The sequence below is a fragment of the Schistocerca serialis genome, chromosome 5 (genome assembly GCF_023864345.2).
Source record: "Schistocerca serialis cubense isolate TAMUIC-IGC-003099 chromosome 5, iqSchSeri2.2, whole genome shotgun sequence".
NCBI lineage: Eukaryota > Metazoa > Arthropoda > Insecta > Orthoptera > Acrididae > Schistocerca > Schistocerca serialis.
In genome coordinates, this window is record NC_064642.1 from 231901034 (window position 1) to 231918862 (window position 17829).

At 40.3% G+C, this 17829-nt stretch overlaps 1 protein-coding gene across 6 annotated transcripts in view; it reads right to left on the bottom strand.

Annotated features, from left to right (window-relative positions):
* The window catches only part of LOC126481228 (endoribonuclease Dicer-like), a 446265-nt gene that overhangs the window by 314312 nt on the left and 114124 nt on the right, over positions 1–17829 (bottom strand). For all 6 annotated transcript variants that reach the window (XM_050104838.1, XM_050104837.1, XM_050104839.1 and 3 more), the window contains exon 6: positions 17076–17447. In XM_050104838.1, coding sequence (XP_049960795.1) covers positions 17076–17447 — 372 coding nt within the window. The remainder of the gene's footprint in view (positions 1–17075; positions 17448–17829) is intronic.

The window sequence follows — 17829 nt, forward strand, 5'->3', positions numbered from 1 at the left end:
AGATGCCTTTTCTTGTAAATGATTTAATAAATTACAAGCATTATCTTCAGCACAATGCAACACTATTTGCTGATAGAATAATTGTTTCATATTGTTTGGTTTTGTCTGGAAACAGTCCTTAGCTGTGATTAAAATGCATCTCTTTATGTGATCACCGTCAGTGAAGAGCTTGCCTTGTTTGGCAATTTCATAAGCAATTCATAAACTCACTTTCATAGCGGCTTCTAACATTTTCCGGACGACATGTAACAATGTGGTACTGGGGCGCAAAACTCACATGTCTCTCGCACTTGACTTATGTATTATGTGCAGCCGATCCTCTCCTCTGGGTAATCAGCTACATCGATCTCCGAAAAGCTTCTTCTCTAAAGACTATAGAAGGTTACAGGAATTCATTAAGCTACTGCTTCTATTCTTGAAATAATTTGTTTACTCACGGAACACTTTCAGTTCATTCTTGGTATATTTTCATCTCTCAACATAAAGCAACATTTACTCTTTCTCACGTAAGTAAGTAAACCCTGGCAAGCCAACTGGTGTCTTTAAACATCAGACTCGATAAAACACAAGTACAATATCATATGTTGCATCAATCTAATAATTTATGGACATCACATGTGTCCTGCCTCATGCAGAGCTAAGATACGAAGTAAGATAAAAGCCTCTAGTCTCAAGCGAATGGAATACATGAATGTGCATAGAAATCTATATTCAGTTGTTCATTAGTCTTTTTCATAATCACCACAGACACTAACACGTCAAAGAATACTACATAATTATTCCCTGAGTTTTCATCATGTCTTCTGTGGTTGTGGCGGCAAACACCTGTCATCGTCAGTGACTCACTCTTCTTACAGTCTTCTAATAACAAATTTCCAACCTGCACATAAAAACATGTGGATCGGTAGAAACTTTCTCACTCTCCCGTACTCATACCTAAAATAGCAGGTGTTCGAGACAGTTGAAGGCCAAGTGTTTCTAGAATTTACACTGAAATTCTTGAGGCACTACATATCCCTCCCCTTAGCTCAAACACGCGATATTTTATACATATTCATTAGGTACAATAATATCCCACATGATAATTCTTTATCTTTTAGCAGTACATCTCTTCCTATTAATAACTGTGCATATTTTACCACAATTAAAACCTTTCAGTCCATATTGGTGTTAGCTCTTTTCAATCTCCAAAAATTCATGAGAAGCAAATTTTTGTTTTCTATTCCTCTTCCAATCATATATTACAGGTGTACATAACTCATGAATACTCTACTGCTTTGTTCTTACTTTCTATACTAGTTTTCCTAAGTATGTACTTATTCATTACTTACTGTAATCTGGAGGAACTCGGGGTAGAATAAAAGCATTCCCTTCTTCTGACACATGTAAATCTAAAACGTAAAGATGCTAGTGTTGCATAGAATTCAAACCTACCAGACTCATCCCTTTAAATGTGTGACTTCTGTCATGATACTGCCCTCTTTCCCTTTAGGAACAGTACCTATATCTTACGTGGGTTGATCCTAGGAGTACCCTTTCTCCTTCCATTTTGGTAGGTACGCCCCTTTCTTATTCCTATCCTCCTATAGTACAGGTCAATCCCCTTCTTGGTGCCCTTGTCCACGAAGTATAGGTCAGCCTTTCATAGGTGTGCCTATCCGCCCTCCGCATCCTTCTTGGGTAGGCCTCCTGGTTCATTGCCCTTGCATACATCTTTATGAATACTGTTCTTAAATATTCTCTGGTAAAATTACAACTCTACTTTACACCTAAACTCCACTTTCCAATACTCCCCCTAATACCCTAGAACAGTGGTTCCCAACAGGTGGTCCGCAGACCCCCAGGGGTCCGTGAGCTATGCCAGAGGGGTCCACAGGATGCTATTAGAATAAAAAATATATTAAATATATTTCGTATGATAACAGATTTTTTTGTTTTGGCTGCTTCCTGCATGAGCAGAGCTTTAGCGAACACTAACTTCTGCATCTAGTCTCTTCCTAGAGCCAACTGACACTAGCTCACACTAGCACAAAACTAGAATTAGATAGAGGCAAACAGTTCTGCTGTATGCCTTTAGGCTGTGCACGCTGCCTCTTTGCAGCTGACAACTGACAGTCACTTTACACAGAAACTCGCATTTCAGGTGACAATCGGCCATTGTTAATTTATTGACAGTGCTTTCACAGACCATGTTGTTTACATATTCAATACTCTGTATTAAAACAGTAGTGTTTGTAAAGCGTTGTTTTTCGCGGAAGTTACAGTTTGGGTAGTTAAAAATGAACCGTTGGTTAAAAAGTGGTTCGTTAAAATGAGAAAGGCCTACAGACAAAGAGGAAGATTTGATGTTCAAGCAAGTAAGTAAGTGACTTTCAAACTTAAATTGTCAGTGTCCATTGAACCTAAACCATCACCATCCCTTGAACCTAACCCTTCCAAGTTCAGTGTTAGGCTTACTGGAAAAATTAGAAAATATAACTTTGATTACTTGGAAATCAGTTTTATGTTCACTGGACCTGAGCAACAGCCTAAGCCTCAATGTGTAATTTGCTATGAAAGCCTTTCAAATGAATGTATGGAACCAGCAAAACTGCGGTGCCATCTTGAAACAAGGCACCCAGAGTACAAAATTAAGTCATTACATTTTTTCAAAAATAAATTAGAAGAGTTGAAAACATCTTGTAAAACAATTACCAAACACTGTGGTGCAAATGTAAATGAAATGAAATGCAACCCTTACGTCTTACGAGGTGGCTCAGCTTGTTGCTAAATGTGGGAAAAACCACACAATTGCTGAGGAACTTATACTGTCACCAGCAATAATACTTTGCAAGAGAATGTTAGGTGACGCAGCTGCTAAGGTAATAGGAACTGTCCAGCTCTCAAATAATACTGTTCAAAGACAAATTACTGATATGGCAGTTAACATCAAAGAAACATTGCTGGATAGACTTTGCATGAGTGACATGTACACTCTACAATTGGATGAAAGCACCGACATATCAAAGAAAGCTATAATGTTGGTCTTTACACCATTCTTATGGGAGGACCAAGTGTTCGAAGATTTTCTTTTTTCATGAAAACTACTGCATACAACAACAGATGATATCTTTACTGCATTAAATAATTATCTCAATGAACACGATGTCCCCTGAAAAAAATGTGTAGGCTTGTCGACGGATGGAGCAAAGTCAAAGGCTGGGAAAAAAAAAAAAAACTCGTTTCAAAGCAGTAGCCCCTGAGGTGAAATGGACTCACCATTGTATCCATCGTGAAGCCTTAGTAGCCAAAAGATTGCCTGAACCTTTGCAAAAGATACTTAACTAAGTAGTTCAAATCATCAACTACATTTAAACTTGACATCTGCAATCCAGATTATTTTCTTTGTTGTGCAAAGAGATCGGCAGTGAGCATGAGCAACTTCTTATTCATACGGAAGTAAGATGGCTTTCTCGAGGTAGGACCTTGTCAAGATTTTTTGAACTTAAGAGGTGAGGTTCGTGTCTTCCTTCTTGACACAAAGTGCGCGGATTTCCTCACTAACTTTTCTTGACTTTCCTCAGTTGCGTACTTAGCTGATGTGTTTGAACACTTGAATGTGTTAAACTTGAGTTTACAAGGAAAAAATGTAGACATGTTCAAAGTTGAGGATAAGATAAGTGCTATAGTCAAAAAGTGTCATATCTGGGCATCAAGGATAGAAAATGAGTCACTAACTAACTTTGCTACGTTAAAACAATTCTTGGAGTCATCAGAGGAGAGTTTGCCTGACCAGATCAAGATCAATGTAGCCGAGCATCTACGCAGCCTAGCCACCACTTTTAGAGAATATTTCCCTGAACCTGACCCTGATGACAGATGGATTCAAAATCCCTTCAGCTGTGAAGAAATAGACAAATTCCAAGGCCTCACTGAAGAAGAGCAAGATCAACTTGTGGATCTGTCCAGCTGTGTTATGATGATAAAGATTTTCATCGGTGATAAAATTACAGACTTCTGGGCATCAGCACGCAAGGACTACAAGAAACTTGGAGATGAGGCAATGAAAAGATCCTTGCATTTGCAACCAGATATGGTGTGAGCAAGCATTTTCTTCCATGTATTTCATGAAAAACAAATATAGGAATCGGCTCGACATGCGGTCAGATTTCAGAGTGAAAGTTTCAAGTTTGGAACCTAATATTTCAGATACAATGGACTCAAAGGTCAGATTGAACTCGTCTCATTAAGAACTGAAAAGTAAAACTAACTGTATACTGATTGAGTACTCTGTCGTAACTTTATTTTTATTTTCTTTTTTTTTCAAATAAATAATACCTTGTATGAAATTAGTGTTTTCTTTTTTTCACATGTCTACTCAATGCAATCTAAAGTGTAGTACACTTGAAAGACCAATACACACAGGTTTAATTTTTTCCTGTCATTTTCAGTTTGTACTCAATTTTTATTTTCTTAAGGAGTTTGTTATACTAAACAACCAGATTTGAAGAGAAAGATTTTGAGCAATAATCAAAAATTTAACAATAACAATGACGGCTAAATTGAAAAAGTTTTAAGCTCAATATTTTTTTCAATAATGAATATGTCAATGTTTTTTCTAACAAGGGAACCTCCCCATCGCACCCCCCTCAGATTTACTTATAAGTTGGCACAGTGGATAGGCCTTGAAAAACTGAACACAGATCAATCTAGAAAACAGGAAGAAGTTGTGTGGAAACAAAATATACAAACTGAGTAGTCCATGTGCAACATAAGGAACATCAAGGACAACTTGTGTGCAGGAGCGCCGTGGTCTCTCGGTTAGCGTGAGCAGCTGCAGAATGAAAGGTCCTTGGTTCAAATCCTCCCTCAAATGAATATTTTAATTTTTTTATTTTCAGACAATTATGTGACGCACATGCCGTCACCAGTGTCGTATAGAATATATCAGACGTGTTTTCCTGTGGAGGAATCGGTTGACTTATGACCTTGCTATCAAATGTTATCAGTTCCCATTGGAGAGGCACGTCCCTTCGTCTACTAATCGCACGGTTTTGCGATGCGGTCGCAAAACACAGACACTAAACTTATTACAGTGAACAGAGACATCAATGAACGAACAGACAGATCACAACTTTGCGGAAAAAAATAAGTAAATTTTTCACTTGATCCAAGACTTGAACCAAGGACCTCTCATCCCGCAGCCGCTCACGCTAACCACGGGACCACGACGCTCCTGAGTCTACGCTGTACATGAAGTTGCTTATCTTGCGCATGGCCTTTACAAATGTCTGCTTGTGTCTGTGTATGTGCGGATGGATATGAGTGTGTGTGTGCGAGTGTATACCTGTCCTTTTTTCCCCCTAAGGTAAGTCTTTGCGCTCCCGGGATTGGAATGACTCCTTACCCTCTCCCTTAAAACCCACATCCTTTCGTCTTTCCCTCTCCTTCCCTCTTTCCTGATGAGGCAACAGTTTGTTGCGAAAGCTTGAATTTTGTGTGTATGTTTGTGTATGTTCGTGTGTCTATCGACGTGCCAGCCCTTTCGTTTGGTAAGTCACATCATCATTGTTTTTAGGTATACATGTAAATATATATTTGAGAGTAACAAAAAAAAAATAACGATGCGGAACCGTCACATATCAACAATGTAATATGTGCATCTACTCAGATGTACATGTATCTTTATTCCCCTACATACCTTGGCAGTTCTGACATCACTTCAGGTTTCTAATTAATAATTCTCCTGTTTGTGTTTAAGTATATCTTTGTGTTTATGAAGATGTGTGTTTAGGTATCCTGATTCTTCGGCCTACTTATATGAAATAAGTTGAAGGTTATTGGAACTCACAGAAAATAAGAAGGACTTCAGCAATAGAAGTATATGCATATGGAAAGTGGGAAAGGTAGACTGGTACTCAGATGCGAAATGGAAATGAGCGTTTGGCTTCCCCTTGTGGGGAAGGTCCGGCCACCTTGGTGCAGGTCTTATTACATTCGACACCACACTGGGCGACCTGCACGCCGGATGGGGATGAAATGATGATGAAGACAACACAACACCTAGTCCCTGAGCAGAGAAAATCTCCGACCCAGCTGGGAATCGAACCCGGGCCCGCAGGATGGCAATCTGTCACGCTGACCCACTCAGTTATCAGGGTGGACACCGGTACTCAGATGAGAAGCAAGAAAGGAGAAAGCAGAAACGGTCGCTAAGATCAGAGAAGAGTAAGGAAATAGTCCCAAAGACAGGAAAACCCTTCCCACCCCCCTTCCCCATGATCCATACTTCACTGGTACTTGAGTGAGAAGTTGGAGGAGGTATGACGTTAAACGTCTCCTAAAGAACAGACATTCTCACCTTCACCTTTGAAGCCCCCGAAGGTAAATCTTAGCAACACCTATGGAACGGCAAATGGTGAAGAATCAGTTACACTTGTCTGCGAGCATTGTCTGACAGGTAGGGTGTTTGATTAGTGTTAGTCATGCTTGTACTTACATTACCCACCCCTTCCAAAAGTGATACAAACCCTCCCATTTACATTATATCTCACAAAGGGTAAAAATTATGTATCAGGTTATCACAATTATGTAATGATTCATATAAAATTCCATTTTCTATTAATCTAATATTCCTTGATTCCTCTCCAAGGATAGCTTAGACCAAATTAAGACCTAACTATACGCTGATGCTAGGATTCGAGACCACCAATGACTTAAGTGGAGCATGAAGGTGACTTAAAATACTTAGGACGATTTCTTCCAAACAATACACTGATGCCGGGATTTGAGATCATGAATAGTGATACGATCACTTATTGCTATTACTACAAGTAGCATTATGGCCTTGATATCAATGACTTGTAGTAGCCATTACTTGTCAACCAAGTAAAGACAAGGCTCTAGAAGCAAGAGCAAACTAATCAACTTATATGTCTCTCTAAAGGTGGATAATAGTCCAGTATAAGACTTCAAGAATAGATTACAAAATAGTTTAAGATCTGAAGGGCATTTGGTGCAGGAAAAATTGTACAGAAGAAACACCGAAAACAACTAGAGATCTGATGGTCATCACTCTGCCCGTTAACACAGAACGTTAACGTCCCTGGGAGACTGACATTAAACTCACTCGATTACTTACGGACCAATATGTGGTACTGTGCACCGTGGAATTTGAATCCGCACCAGACAGCATGGACGTCGAAGACCCCTAGAGGTCTCTGCACCATCGTGTCCTAAGCCATGGTGGCGCACACCTCCGGGCCAACATTTAGCACGAGGGCGCCACAGAGGAACACGTGGTCCCAGCGGCCAATAGCGGTGCTCCCAATCACATATTTAAGCACCTGCCTCTCGCTCAGCCAGTCAGTCTAATCATGCTTATGTCTCTGGACATATCGCCTCACTTTAGACAGCGTATTTACTTTCTTGTTCTGTGTACGAGTGGACATGGTTGTCTAGTTAGGTTTTCTTTTGACTCTGTTGTTTCAATCTTGTTGTTGTTGTTCGTAAAGCCTTTCGTTGGTCATGTCCGTCCTTTCCCTTTTGTGTTGCTATTAGCGGGCCACTCCGTGGGTCTCAGCATATTTTCAGTCACGTAAACCCCGCGACCGTTCCAGTTGCAGTTACAACATTTTGGGGACGAGGTAAACGGTGGCATGGGGGCGAAGTTGGTCTGTCTACTGGAGCAACAGCAGCAGCTCATGCAGCAGCAGCAGCTCCAGTTAGACATCTTACAGCAGTCACTGCAATTGCTAACGGACAAAGTCGATGCCCAGGATGCATTACCTCAAAAGTTTCAGAGTCCTCAGGTGTCCGATGCATTTCCATGTCCGCCGTCATTCCCACCATTTAATGACGATAAAGAAGACTGGGAGACGTACTTACACTGACTGAAACAACATTTCATGGTCTTTCAAGTCACAGACAACTCCTTGCAGCAGTTGTCGTTTCTGTCTTCGGCCTCCCCAGACACATTCTTTCTTCTCCGCAAGTTGGCACCGTTGTCCGATCCTGTGGTTCTCTATTTCCAGGAGATATGCCTTTTGCTGACAAACTATTATTCCCAACGCTACCATGTACTCACCTCTTGGCTGAAGTTCCACCTGGGAGCTTTCGCAATGACTATGCACCCTCAGACTCAACGTTGCAATATTATAAGTTTTGCCTGGATTTGTTGTCTAGGGGGTGGGATACGTAGTTGCCGCATTACAGGCCAAATACTGCTGAGTCTACAGTATACGATAAGAATATACACATGAATCGAATGGTCGAAGGTTTCTGTCACTCGGCAATTGCAAATTATGAATGTAACATATAAATTTATAAATGAACGATTGCAATTAAATCTGCAGGTACTATCTTAATGACTTTAAATGATGAGTATGATAGTAGAAGTACTTTTGAGAATGTGGGATATTTCTGCAAAACGCTTATTGGTGTCGATGGTCCAGCAATTAAATAAAATATAAGTTGAATAACAGGGTAACAATAGATTCCTACTGCACGTATTTAGTTATGAACAACAACATAGCTCACGAGATATTCACTTCTAAATGCACACTACGTCTTCACTGTAGAAACCTGGGAAATCTCACAAGTTAACAAGTCCGCACTCCGAAGTATTTCTATGTCTTGCGACTACACACAAACCGCTCCACACTAAGTCTCTCTTGTGACCGTACATCCGCCACGCCGTTGTGTCCAGCACCTCCCGTCCTGTCCAGAACTGCCCTCGTGTCCTCTCTTGAAATGATCCTCCTCCCCCACTTCCATACAGTCTCACAATTAACAAGCACTGTGATTGGTTAGAGCACTCCCTCCATGTCTCTAAGTGAACGTACACTCACAAACATATTTAAGCACATACGAAATACTGGATTTACATTTAAATACTTGAAATTAAATAAATATTCCTACGGCTGGACCATAAACATGCTGTAACACACATTATTAGATACATAAACAAATTAAATAAACATAAATCAAAGGAATAGAACAAAAGGTAGGCCAGTAGCCTAATGTCTGCTTTCAAAAACACAGTAAATATTTAACCAATTTCTTGATGAATAGCATATATATCGGATATAAACAAAGACATAGATGAATAAATATATTTAAAAGCATGCTGCTACCGTTTCTTCAAGTTAACTGTGGAGTACTTATGGCCTGATGCAATCGATAGTAATCTGCCACTTTGACCTCCAATAACTCATGTACCATTTAAGTTTCATGCCTGTAATTCATACCAATTTAGGTTGACACTAACAGCTTTTAAAGACATGGCAATCGACAAAATCGGATGAAGCATTTACATTTTGGAAATTTGTTGCTGGGTGTTACTTGTATAATTTATCATCAGATACTAAACTTTAAACTTATAAATATATTGAAAATCTGATTACACCATCAGAATCATCATGCAAATAATGGTAATGTACGTTTCTTTTCGAGGTATCAGGATTCATCTTGCTACTATTAATTTCTATATGAACTGTGAAATGTCTGACATTAAGGTTTCACTAAGTCCGCCATCTTTGGCACTCCCAGCGTGTCTCCTTCATTGACACAAAGCACCATCCTCGTCACAGAGGAAATCCCAGCCATGCGGTCGATGGACCACGTGGTTCAGCTCACTTGCTAACACGCCGCGCCTTGCCGAGCGTTGGCCACCAACTCTGAACTTAGAATATTTTCAGGGCACCATGACTCGCCCATTACCTCACACAGCCTGGTCAAATGGTATCGTTCCTGGGTCATGGACTTGCAGGGTCTCAGCCGTCGATGCGATTTTAAACGCACCAATCAGCAGTGTAATGCTTCGTATGCGGACTACATGATCCGGGATGTGGTGGTTCAGCTGACTCAAGCCCCCCACCTTGGAAAAGATTCTCTGCATCGTCCTCTCCTTTGAAATTCCTCAAGCGGCTAACTAGAATCTTATGACGTGACCGCCGGTGGCAGTGATAGAGGCGTCATGGCGGGTTCCGCCCCCGCGACGTCGACGTGGCCCGGGCGACAGAGGCCAGCGCCGTCATGACTCCTCATTGTCCAACTTCTCTATGGCATCAGCACCTCCAGTCGCCCCTCATTGCTGGCTGTGTGGTCAACTTCCGTCTTGCCCACAGTGCTTTACTGCACATTCTCAAGCTGATTGTCCCCACCGCTGGAAAACTTGCACGCTGTGTAACAAGGAGGGCCACATCCGATCGGTTTGTCATAGTCACTTGACTCGTTTAAGTCCCGTCCCTCCTCGGCCTCAAGATCCCTCGGGCATCCCTTCCTCCCCACCAATGGTGGTTGATGAGCCCAGCTCTTCTTCCCACTGCCGCCCACCTTGGCACTGTCTGGGGCGTTTCCACCCCTACACACAAGTTTCAGGGGGAGGGATCTGGTACCGCACGCCGCGGAATTTGAATCCGCGCCAGATGGCATGGACATCAAAGACCCATAGAGGTTTCTGCACCATCACACCATAAGCCGTGGCGGCACGCGCCTCCTGACCAACATTTAGCGCGAGGGCGCCACAGTGGAACACGTGGTCTCAGCAGCCAATAGCGGTGCCCCCGATCATGTATTTAAGCGCCTGCCTCTCACTCAGTCAGTCAGTCAGTCTCAGTCAGTCTAATCTTGCGTACATCTCTGGACATATCACCTCGCCTTAGACAGTGTATTTACTTTCTTGTTCTGTGTACGAGTGGACGTGGTTGTCAAGTTAGGTTTCCTTCTGACTCTGTTGTTTCGATATTGTTGTTGTTCTAAGGTCCTTTGTTGGTCATGTCCATCCTCTCGCATTTGTGTTGCTATTTGCGGGCTGCTCCGTGGGTCCTGCCATGCTTTGTCACATGTCAACCCAGCGAGCGTTCCGGTTGCAGTTACAACACAATACTTCTCATTAATTTTTGCGTGAAAGCCTGCCGCAACAAAACAATTACCACTTAACTAGGAAACACATCATCAGGTAAAGTTATTCTATTTTCTACTCTGTCATGGACAAGTTTGAATTCTTCACACAAGTCATCTATAACATTGTTATTATCACTAAGCTTGAAAAAAGCAACCATCGAAACATTTCCGGAGATTACAGTCTTGGTAAATTCTCGATCTTTAATTAGTTCAAATGTTTCTCCCAAACTACTTACATTTATAACATCAAAGTTGGCTATTCTTCCTTTAAAACTTCGTCCTATATTATCTACTTGTGACCTAAAAATGCTTGTAGTAACACCTGAGATTTTCGAAAGAATAATCGACATTACTTCCTTAGGCCACTCTGTGCTCTCTTTCAAAGTATCATTTCCTGTCTTATGGAATTAAATTTAATATTACATACATTTTCACAAAATTTTAATTTTCACTAAATTTTGATTCTACATTATTATATTTATCTTCAATGTCAAATTCTAATTTTTTACTTAAATCTTGAAGTTGCTCATCCTGTCTCTTGTCAAATTCAGTAAATAGTGATTAACGTGGGTATTCAAAGAACTAGTGAGATCACTCTTTAAATCTAGCTTCAGATTTTCTACCTTATTATTTAAGGAGACAAATTCAGTCTTTAGCAAAACTATATTTGCTGCTTGACTGTTCAAGGTTTCACTTTTAGCATCTAATTTTTCACTTAGAGTGACTGAATCAGCCTTCTGGTCATCCAACTTAGCACTTTGGTCATCTAATCTAGCATTTAACTGGGTATTTACTGAGTCTAACTTTAGACTTAGTCCTTCGATTAAATTTGCCACTTCGGTCCACTCTGGCATGTCCCTATTCACTGTCATGACCATGGCTGGCCCTGAAGTTTGTTGTTGTTCTTAATCCATAATTTTATTGATCTTAGGCCTAGTAATCATCTAAAAGAAAATTCACCATTGAGTACAATAACTATAACAACAGTTTATCATTCAACCGTCCCCTCAACTTTTACCAAATAATTATTGGTTTTCGCTCACCCGGCATAGAGTTCTAGTGGCATTGGTGAGCGAAAGTGTAATCAGCGCTGGTGGACAGCACTGGCGCCGGTGGCATTGAATGTTGGTCTCAGTGTCAGCGGCAGCAAACGGACACGGAGTCAGCACCAGTGAGCAGCAGCTGGTGCAGTCAGCATCGGTAGTTGGTTACTGCATAATGTATGTGTGAATACTGCTTACTCCACACCCAATTTTCTTAGTCGAAAAGTTGAGGTCTTCTCTCCAGTTTTCTCCGCTATTACTTTCTCATGTCTTTTACTGCGTGGCACTCACCACTTTCTTCCATTGATTTGTTGGACTCAATACGATTACTGGAAACAGTTAGCCCTGGTTGCTATGGTAACGCCTAATATCTTCTTTCCATTTCTGTCTTTAAATTCCTGTTTTCTTCATGTCCTGTCACTTAGGTGATAATGTATTGATCACACATAGGAACTTTCTTGTCAACTTACTCGTTGATTAACGATGTACTAGAACTGCTATGCAGAACAAAATTCTCTTTTTAGACATATAAATATCTTCATCGCCTCACTCGTATCTTAAGCTTTAGAAATAATTAAGTACACTGAGACATAAGAGTTGGTTTAAAAACCATATGAAAATATGAACATGCATCTCGACTTCTCCGAGTCCAAGACATAAACATGCATAGAAATCTATATTCAATTGTTCATTAGTCTTTTTTATAATCACCACAGACACTAAGACATCAAAGAATACTACATAATTATCCCCCGAGTTTTCATCACGTCTTCTGTGGCGCTGGTGGCAAACACCTGTCGTCATCAGTGACTCAGCCTTCTTACAGCCTTCTAATAACAAACTTCCGACCTGCACATAAAAACAGGTGGATTGGTAGAAACTTTCTCGCTCTCCCGCACTCATACCTAAAATAGCGAGTGTTTGAGACGGTTGTAGGGCGAGTGTTTCTAGAATTCACACCCAAATTCAAGAGGCACCACAGGCTTCACTTTCCTGGACATGTTTCCTCAAAATATTCTGTTGAAAATGAAGTCCACATTTCAATGTTCCCAGTTTATGTTCATGCATCTTGTCCTGGAATTTATCGAACTATGACCCCCCCCCCCCCTTGTTTTGCGAAGGCAGCAAATATGGTATACATATTGTGATGATTAAAAAAGTAAACACTAAAACACTAGCTGCTGGACCTTCCCCCATTATCATGTTGGAATCCTTCTAGTTAATTTATACGCCTCCCTGTTTTTGGGGGAGGGGGAAGGGATAGGGGAAGAAACGAGAGAGAGAGAGAGAGAGAGAGAGAGAGAGAGAGAGAGAGAGAGAGAGAGAGACCGGGGGGGGAGGCTGGGGGAGGGGGGAGAGGGGGAGAGGGGAGAGAGAGAGAGAGAGAGAGAGAGAGAGAGAGAGAGAGAGAGAAAGGGGGGGGGGGGATACTATGCAAGGAAATTTGTCTAGACTCACCCCATATTATCTTCAGATAACTTAATTCTTTTGTGCCATACGTATAAACATCTCACGTAATATACATTTTATTGCAGTTTTTAATTTACTAGGAAATAATATTAATTAAAGAACTCATTATCTTTGCTTATAGCAATATTTTTCCATTCACATTGCATACTGATGAGAATATTAACTAGAGCAAACAATCATTAAGGTTTCAACCTTCTAATTGTTCAATAGTATTTTCCCAACTTAAAGGATAGGCCCTTTTCAATTATCTTCATAATTGCAGGATTTGAAGCTCAGTGCCCAGACATCAGTTTCCTAAAGCAGTACAATACAATTCTTAATTAAAATTAAGAAGAAGAACACATTAGAAGATTAAAAGACTTCTGAGTGCTGTTAACTACAAAATTTTACTTGATAATTAACAGTTATCAGCCGCTGAGTGCAATGTATAAAGTCTAACTCTCCTAACTGCAAAGTCCTTTGTTCAACTCACTCTAGTGATTAACTTTATTTAATTATATATTTATTATCAAATGGAGATCTTAATTATCAAATACTGAATTATAATTTTTAACAAAAATAGCATCTTCTTTATTTTTAATTACTAATCACAAGAAAATGCAACTATTCATGATAAAATTTTGTACAAAAATGCAAAACCTCACATGGAAAATAAAATGATTTTTCATTTCTACAGAGAACAGTATTATTGATGCACTTTTTTCATTTAACAATGAGACATTTTTTTAACCTGTATCAAATTTTAATTTATTTCTGTATGGCAAGTAATTAAAAAAGAGGTTATTATTATTAAAAAAATGTTTGGTGTTTTTTAGTTAACACTTCCATTTGACAATAAATACAAAATTTAAAAAGAATAAAAAAAGTTACCACTAGTGATATCTGAACCCAAGATGGTAATACAATGCACTCAGCTGCCAGTGACTGTTAGTAATCTAATAATATTTAGTACTTAACAGCAAGAGGCAACAATCTAATCTAAAAATGCCTTTCTTTAACTGCATCACATTGTTTTAGGTAATTGATATTTGAAGACTGAGAAGGGAATGGTCGAATAAGACATGTCGAAACCTACCCTGAAATTTTTTACATACGAAGAAGACAATGAACGAAATGCAGTCAAAATTTTAGCTGCTAAGAGGCATTGCTAGTATTAAAAAAAAGATAGCTGGAAATTGGCAAATTCGTAGTGCGCCAGGTGGTGGTAGAAATGTACACCCCTACTGGCGCTGTTCATGTGCAACTAGGCACATAGACAGCCAAGGTCGGCGGTACATTTCTAAACAGGAAACACAACCCGATAGTAATTTGTAAACGAAGTTTCAGGTTACTGTTCATTGATAGTTTCTCTGACACTAGAGTACAAAGTTACTATTCTCTCAAATTACCCACTCAAGTAACACCTATTACAAATTACCAGTTGCTTTTTGCAAAATTGGTAAGAATACAGATGAAGCTGAATTCATATTTATTGTGCTCTCGTAAGGCATACCTGGTAATAGCACCGTTTGTTTAGTTTAAGCCAGTTTTTCACCAAAGCTAACAAGCACAAGCAAAAGAGAATTCTGTCTGGTGTACCTGGCAGGCCTTTAAACTGGATGCCACTGCAGCTACTTTTATGTCCCTAATCTTCCCCAGTTACCTAATCAGAAAATGGAGAGCTGCAGTTTAACATGGAATCCGAACCACATGTCTTCCATGGCCACTCCAACATCTGTGAGAGGTGAACGCTCTGTTAAAAATCATAGTGAAAAAGTTGTGGTCTGAATGGAATTTGATCCTGTGCTCTCTGGATCACGAAGCGCATGCTTTGCCACTACTAGACCATTTTTGTTTTAGGAAAAAAAAAAGAATATGACTGTTAGACCTTACAAGCATAGTGGAAATACTAGCTGTGTCGCCTCTTCAGATGATGCTCGACATCGGTAATTAGTGTTCTGTTTATAAATTTCCCCTCAATGGTAATGAGGCCAGGGAAGAATGGCAGCCAACATACAAGGAAAATTTTGGACCAGTGCTGAGGAGAGATGAAGATACAATTCCATGTAAAGTTCATGATCTCCACAAGTCACGCTTCCATACAAATTGAGACACTTAAATTCTTCCTTCCCTGCACAATTTTGTATACTCCGTCAAGAACAGTGCACTCACAATGCAAAATAATCCTCACTGAATAGCAACGTTTCGCATTGTGGCTCTTAACAAGATAGAGTAGTATTCTGTATGCCAAATATTAACTCCAAAAACTAAAAACTAATAACACAGCGTTCATAGGCAACGTTCGCTACCTCATTTTCTCTTCCACTCCCTGTACTATGAACAATTCCACCCATATACAAGCGAATGGTAGTGAATTTTCAGCAAATGCTCATTTGTTCCACTGTAAACCAGGCTTTAGGTGCTTAAAATTGGTGTCTGGGAATTCCGGATAGTTCCGCTATGCAGCATTGCGCGAGTGATTCGCCAAGTCGCACGCTAGTCGGGCAGGGGCTGTACAAACCACTGTTATAAGCTGTTCTTTGCACAGCAAAAATGTTTAACTTCAACATTTTTTACAAAATACTTGCAGTGCCTCTTAGCAGCTAAAATTTTGGCAGTGCATTTCTTTCATTGTCTTCTTCGTGTGTAAAAAATTTCAGAGTAGGTTTCGACATGTCTTATTGGACCATTCCCTTGTGAGCTTCAAATACTATAATTACGCAGATAATCAAAGAGGACTAGTCTATCAAATCCCTTTTTGAGACCTAGACATGGAGGAATGTTTTTAAGTATGCAACGCTCTTCCCAGAAGTGAAGCTGTGAGGGAAGGGCATTAGTCACGCCTGGATAGCTCCAAGGGAAGATCACTACCAGCAAAAGGCGAAGTTCCAGTTTTGGGTCTTTCACTAGTGCACAGTATAAATCTGCCAGAAAGTTCCCAAAGGGTGCCCCCTCTGCAAAAGCTATAATATTGGGAAATTCATATAATACTGGATAAATATCAGCCAAAGGCTGCCTTCCCTCGTATCACCCTGTGTCATCCGTCCTCTGTTTCTGTCTTGTGTTCTATATCTATTTTCTCCCTTTCACTGTCATTCCATGTATGTTTTGTTTTCCTTCTCACCTTTCTTACGTACATTGCCACTCCTAACTAGAATGTATGTGCTGAACTTTTGTGGCACACTGTGGTGTTGTTCGTGGCCACTGACTGCAGAGCAATTTTCTGCTCACCCTTACAACAGCTACATTATCATTTAATGCAAAACATGTTGTTGAACACTGACATGCTTTATTTCAATGACTGCTGCACAACCCCAACCATTTTGATTCTCTCCACAATACTAGCTTCTCTGAATTACATAGATGGAAATTGTCCTGGTAACACATACTTCAATCCCGCAATAGTCCTTGTGTCCATTTCTGATAACCCCTGATCCACATCAATCTCCACACCTGCCCTTATGGTTCCTAGTTCACTCAATCTGCATTCCCTATCCTCTCCACCATCTCCCCTTTCCATTTCACCTATCTACTCCTCCCCAGTGCCCTCTCAGCCTTCAATCTCCTCCTCCCTCCCCCTAACAACTAGCAATCTCTCTCTCTCTCTCTCTCTCCCTGTGTGTGTGTGTGTGTGTGTGTGTGTGTGTGTGTGTGTTTGTTTTTCTTAGCAAAGCTGATGAAAATTTCTGAAAGACTCACCTCACTTCAGTCAGGTTTTCCTTTATAACAGTGATGAGGTCTAAAGCATCTGCAGTTCCTGCCCTCCTGGCTAACTTGGTGAGGACAGTGATGTACATATTTGCTGCTACATAGCCTCCATACAAGCCAAGGTCTTCTATCTGGTACTTCACATTTTCTAATATGTTTTTCAACTCCTTGTTCTGTTTCATGTCATCAGACATAGGGATAAGGCCAAGGAGAGTTTTACTTTTGCCAGGCATTGGGGCAGTTGCCTTAGATACCATTATCAGATTTTGGCACTGTGTTAGTAATCCCTCGATGTTCTTTGTAAAGGAGTCTGTAACTTGCACTCCGTAGTGATGTATTTCTTCTTCTGGATTTGTGGAGTATCTGAAATACAGAAGGTCTCTCAGACTTTTTAAATAATTGTATCTATCAAATTTTACACACAAATAATAAATAGACCTATGCACTACTGAAATATGTCAAAAGGAGAATTCAAATGACACAACCCTCAAACTAAATGAGAGATATTAGCTGCCCAGTATTTACCTTTAGGGGGAGAAATGCGAAATACTGCCAATGGATACACTTAAAAGTAGTCAAATAGCTGGAACTTTCACATTCCTTCACAGAGTGAATAGAGCGATAGATTCCAGGCAGGGAGAGAGACCCACTTCATTAACAGGATGAGTGGGCTGCAGAAATACTTGGTACAAAGCAGCAGATGAAAATAGCAGATGGATAGTATAAGATGAGAAACAGTGGCTCT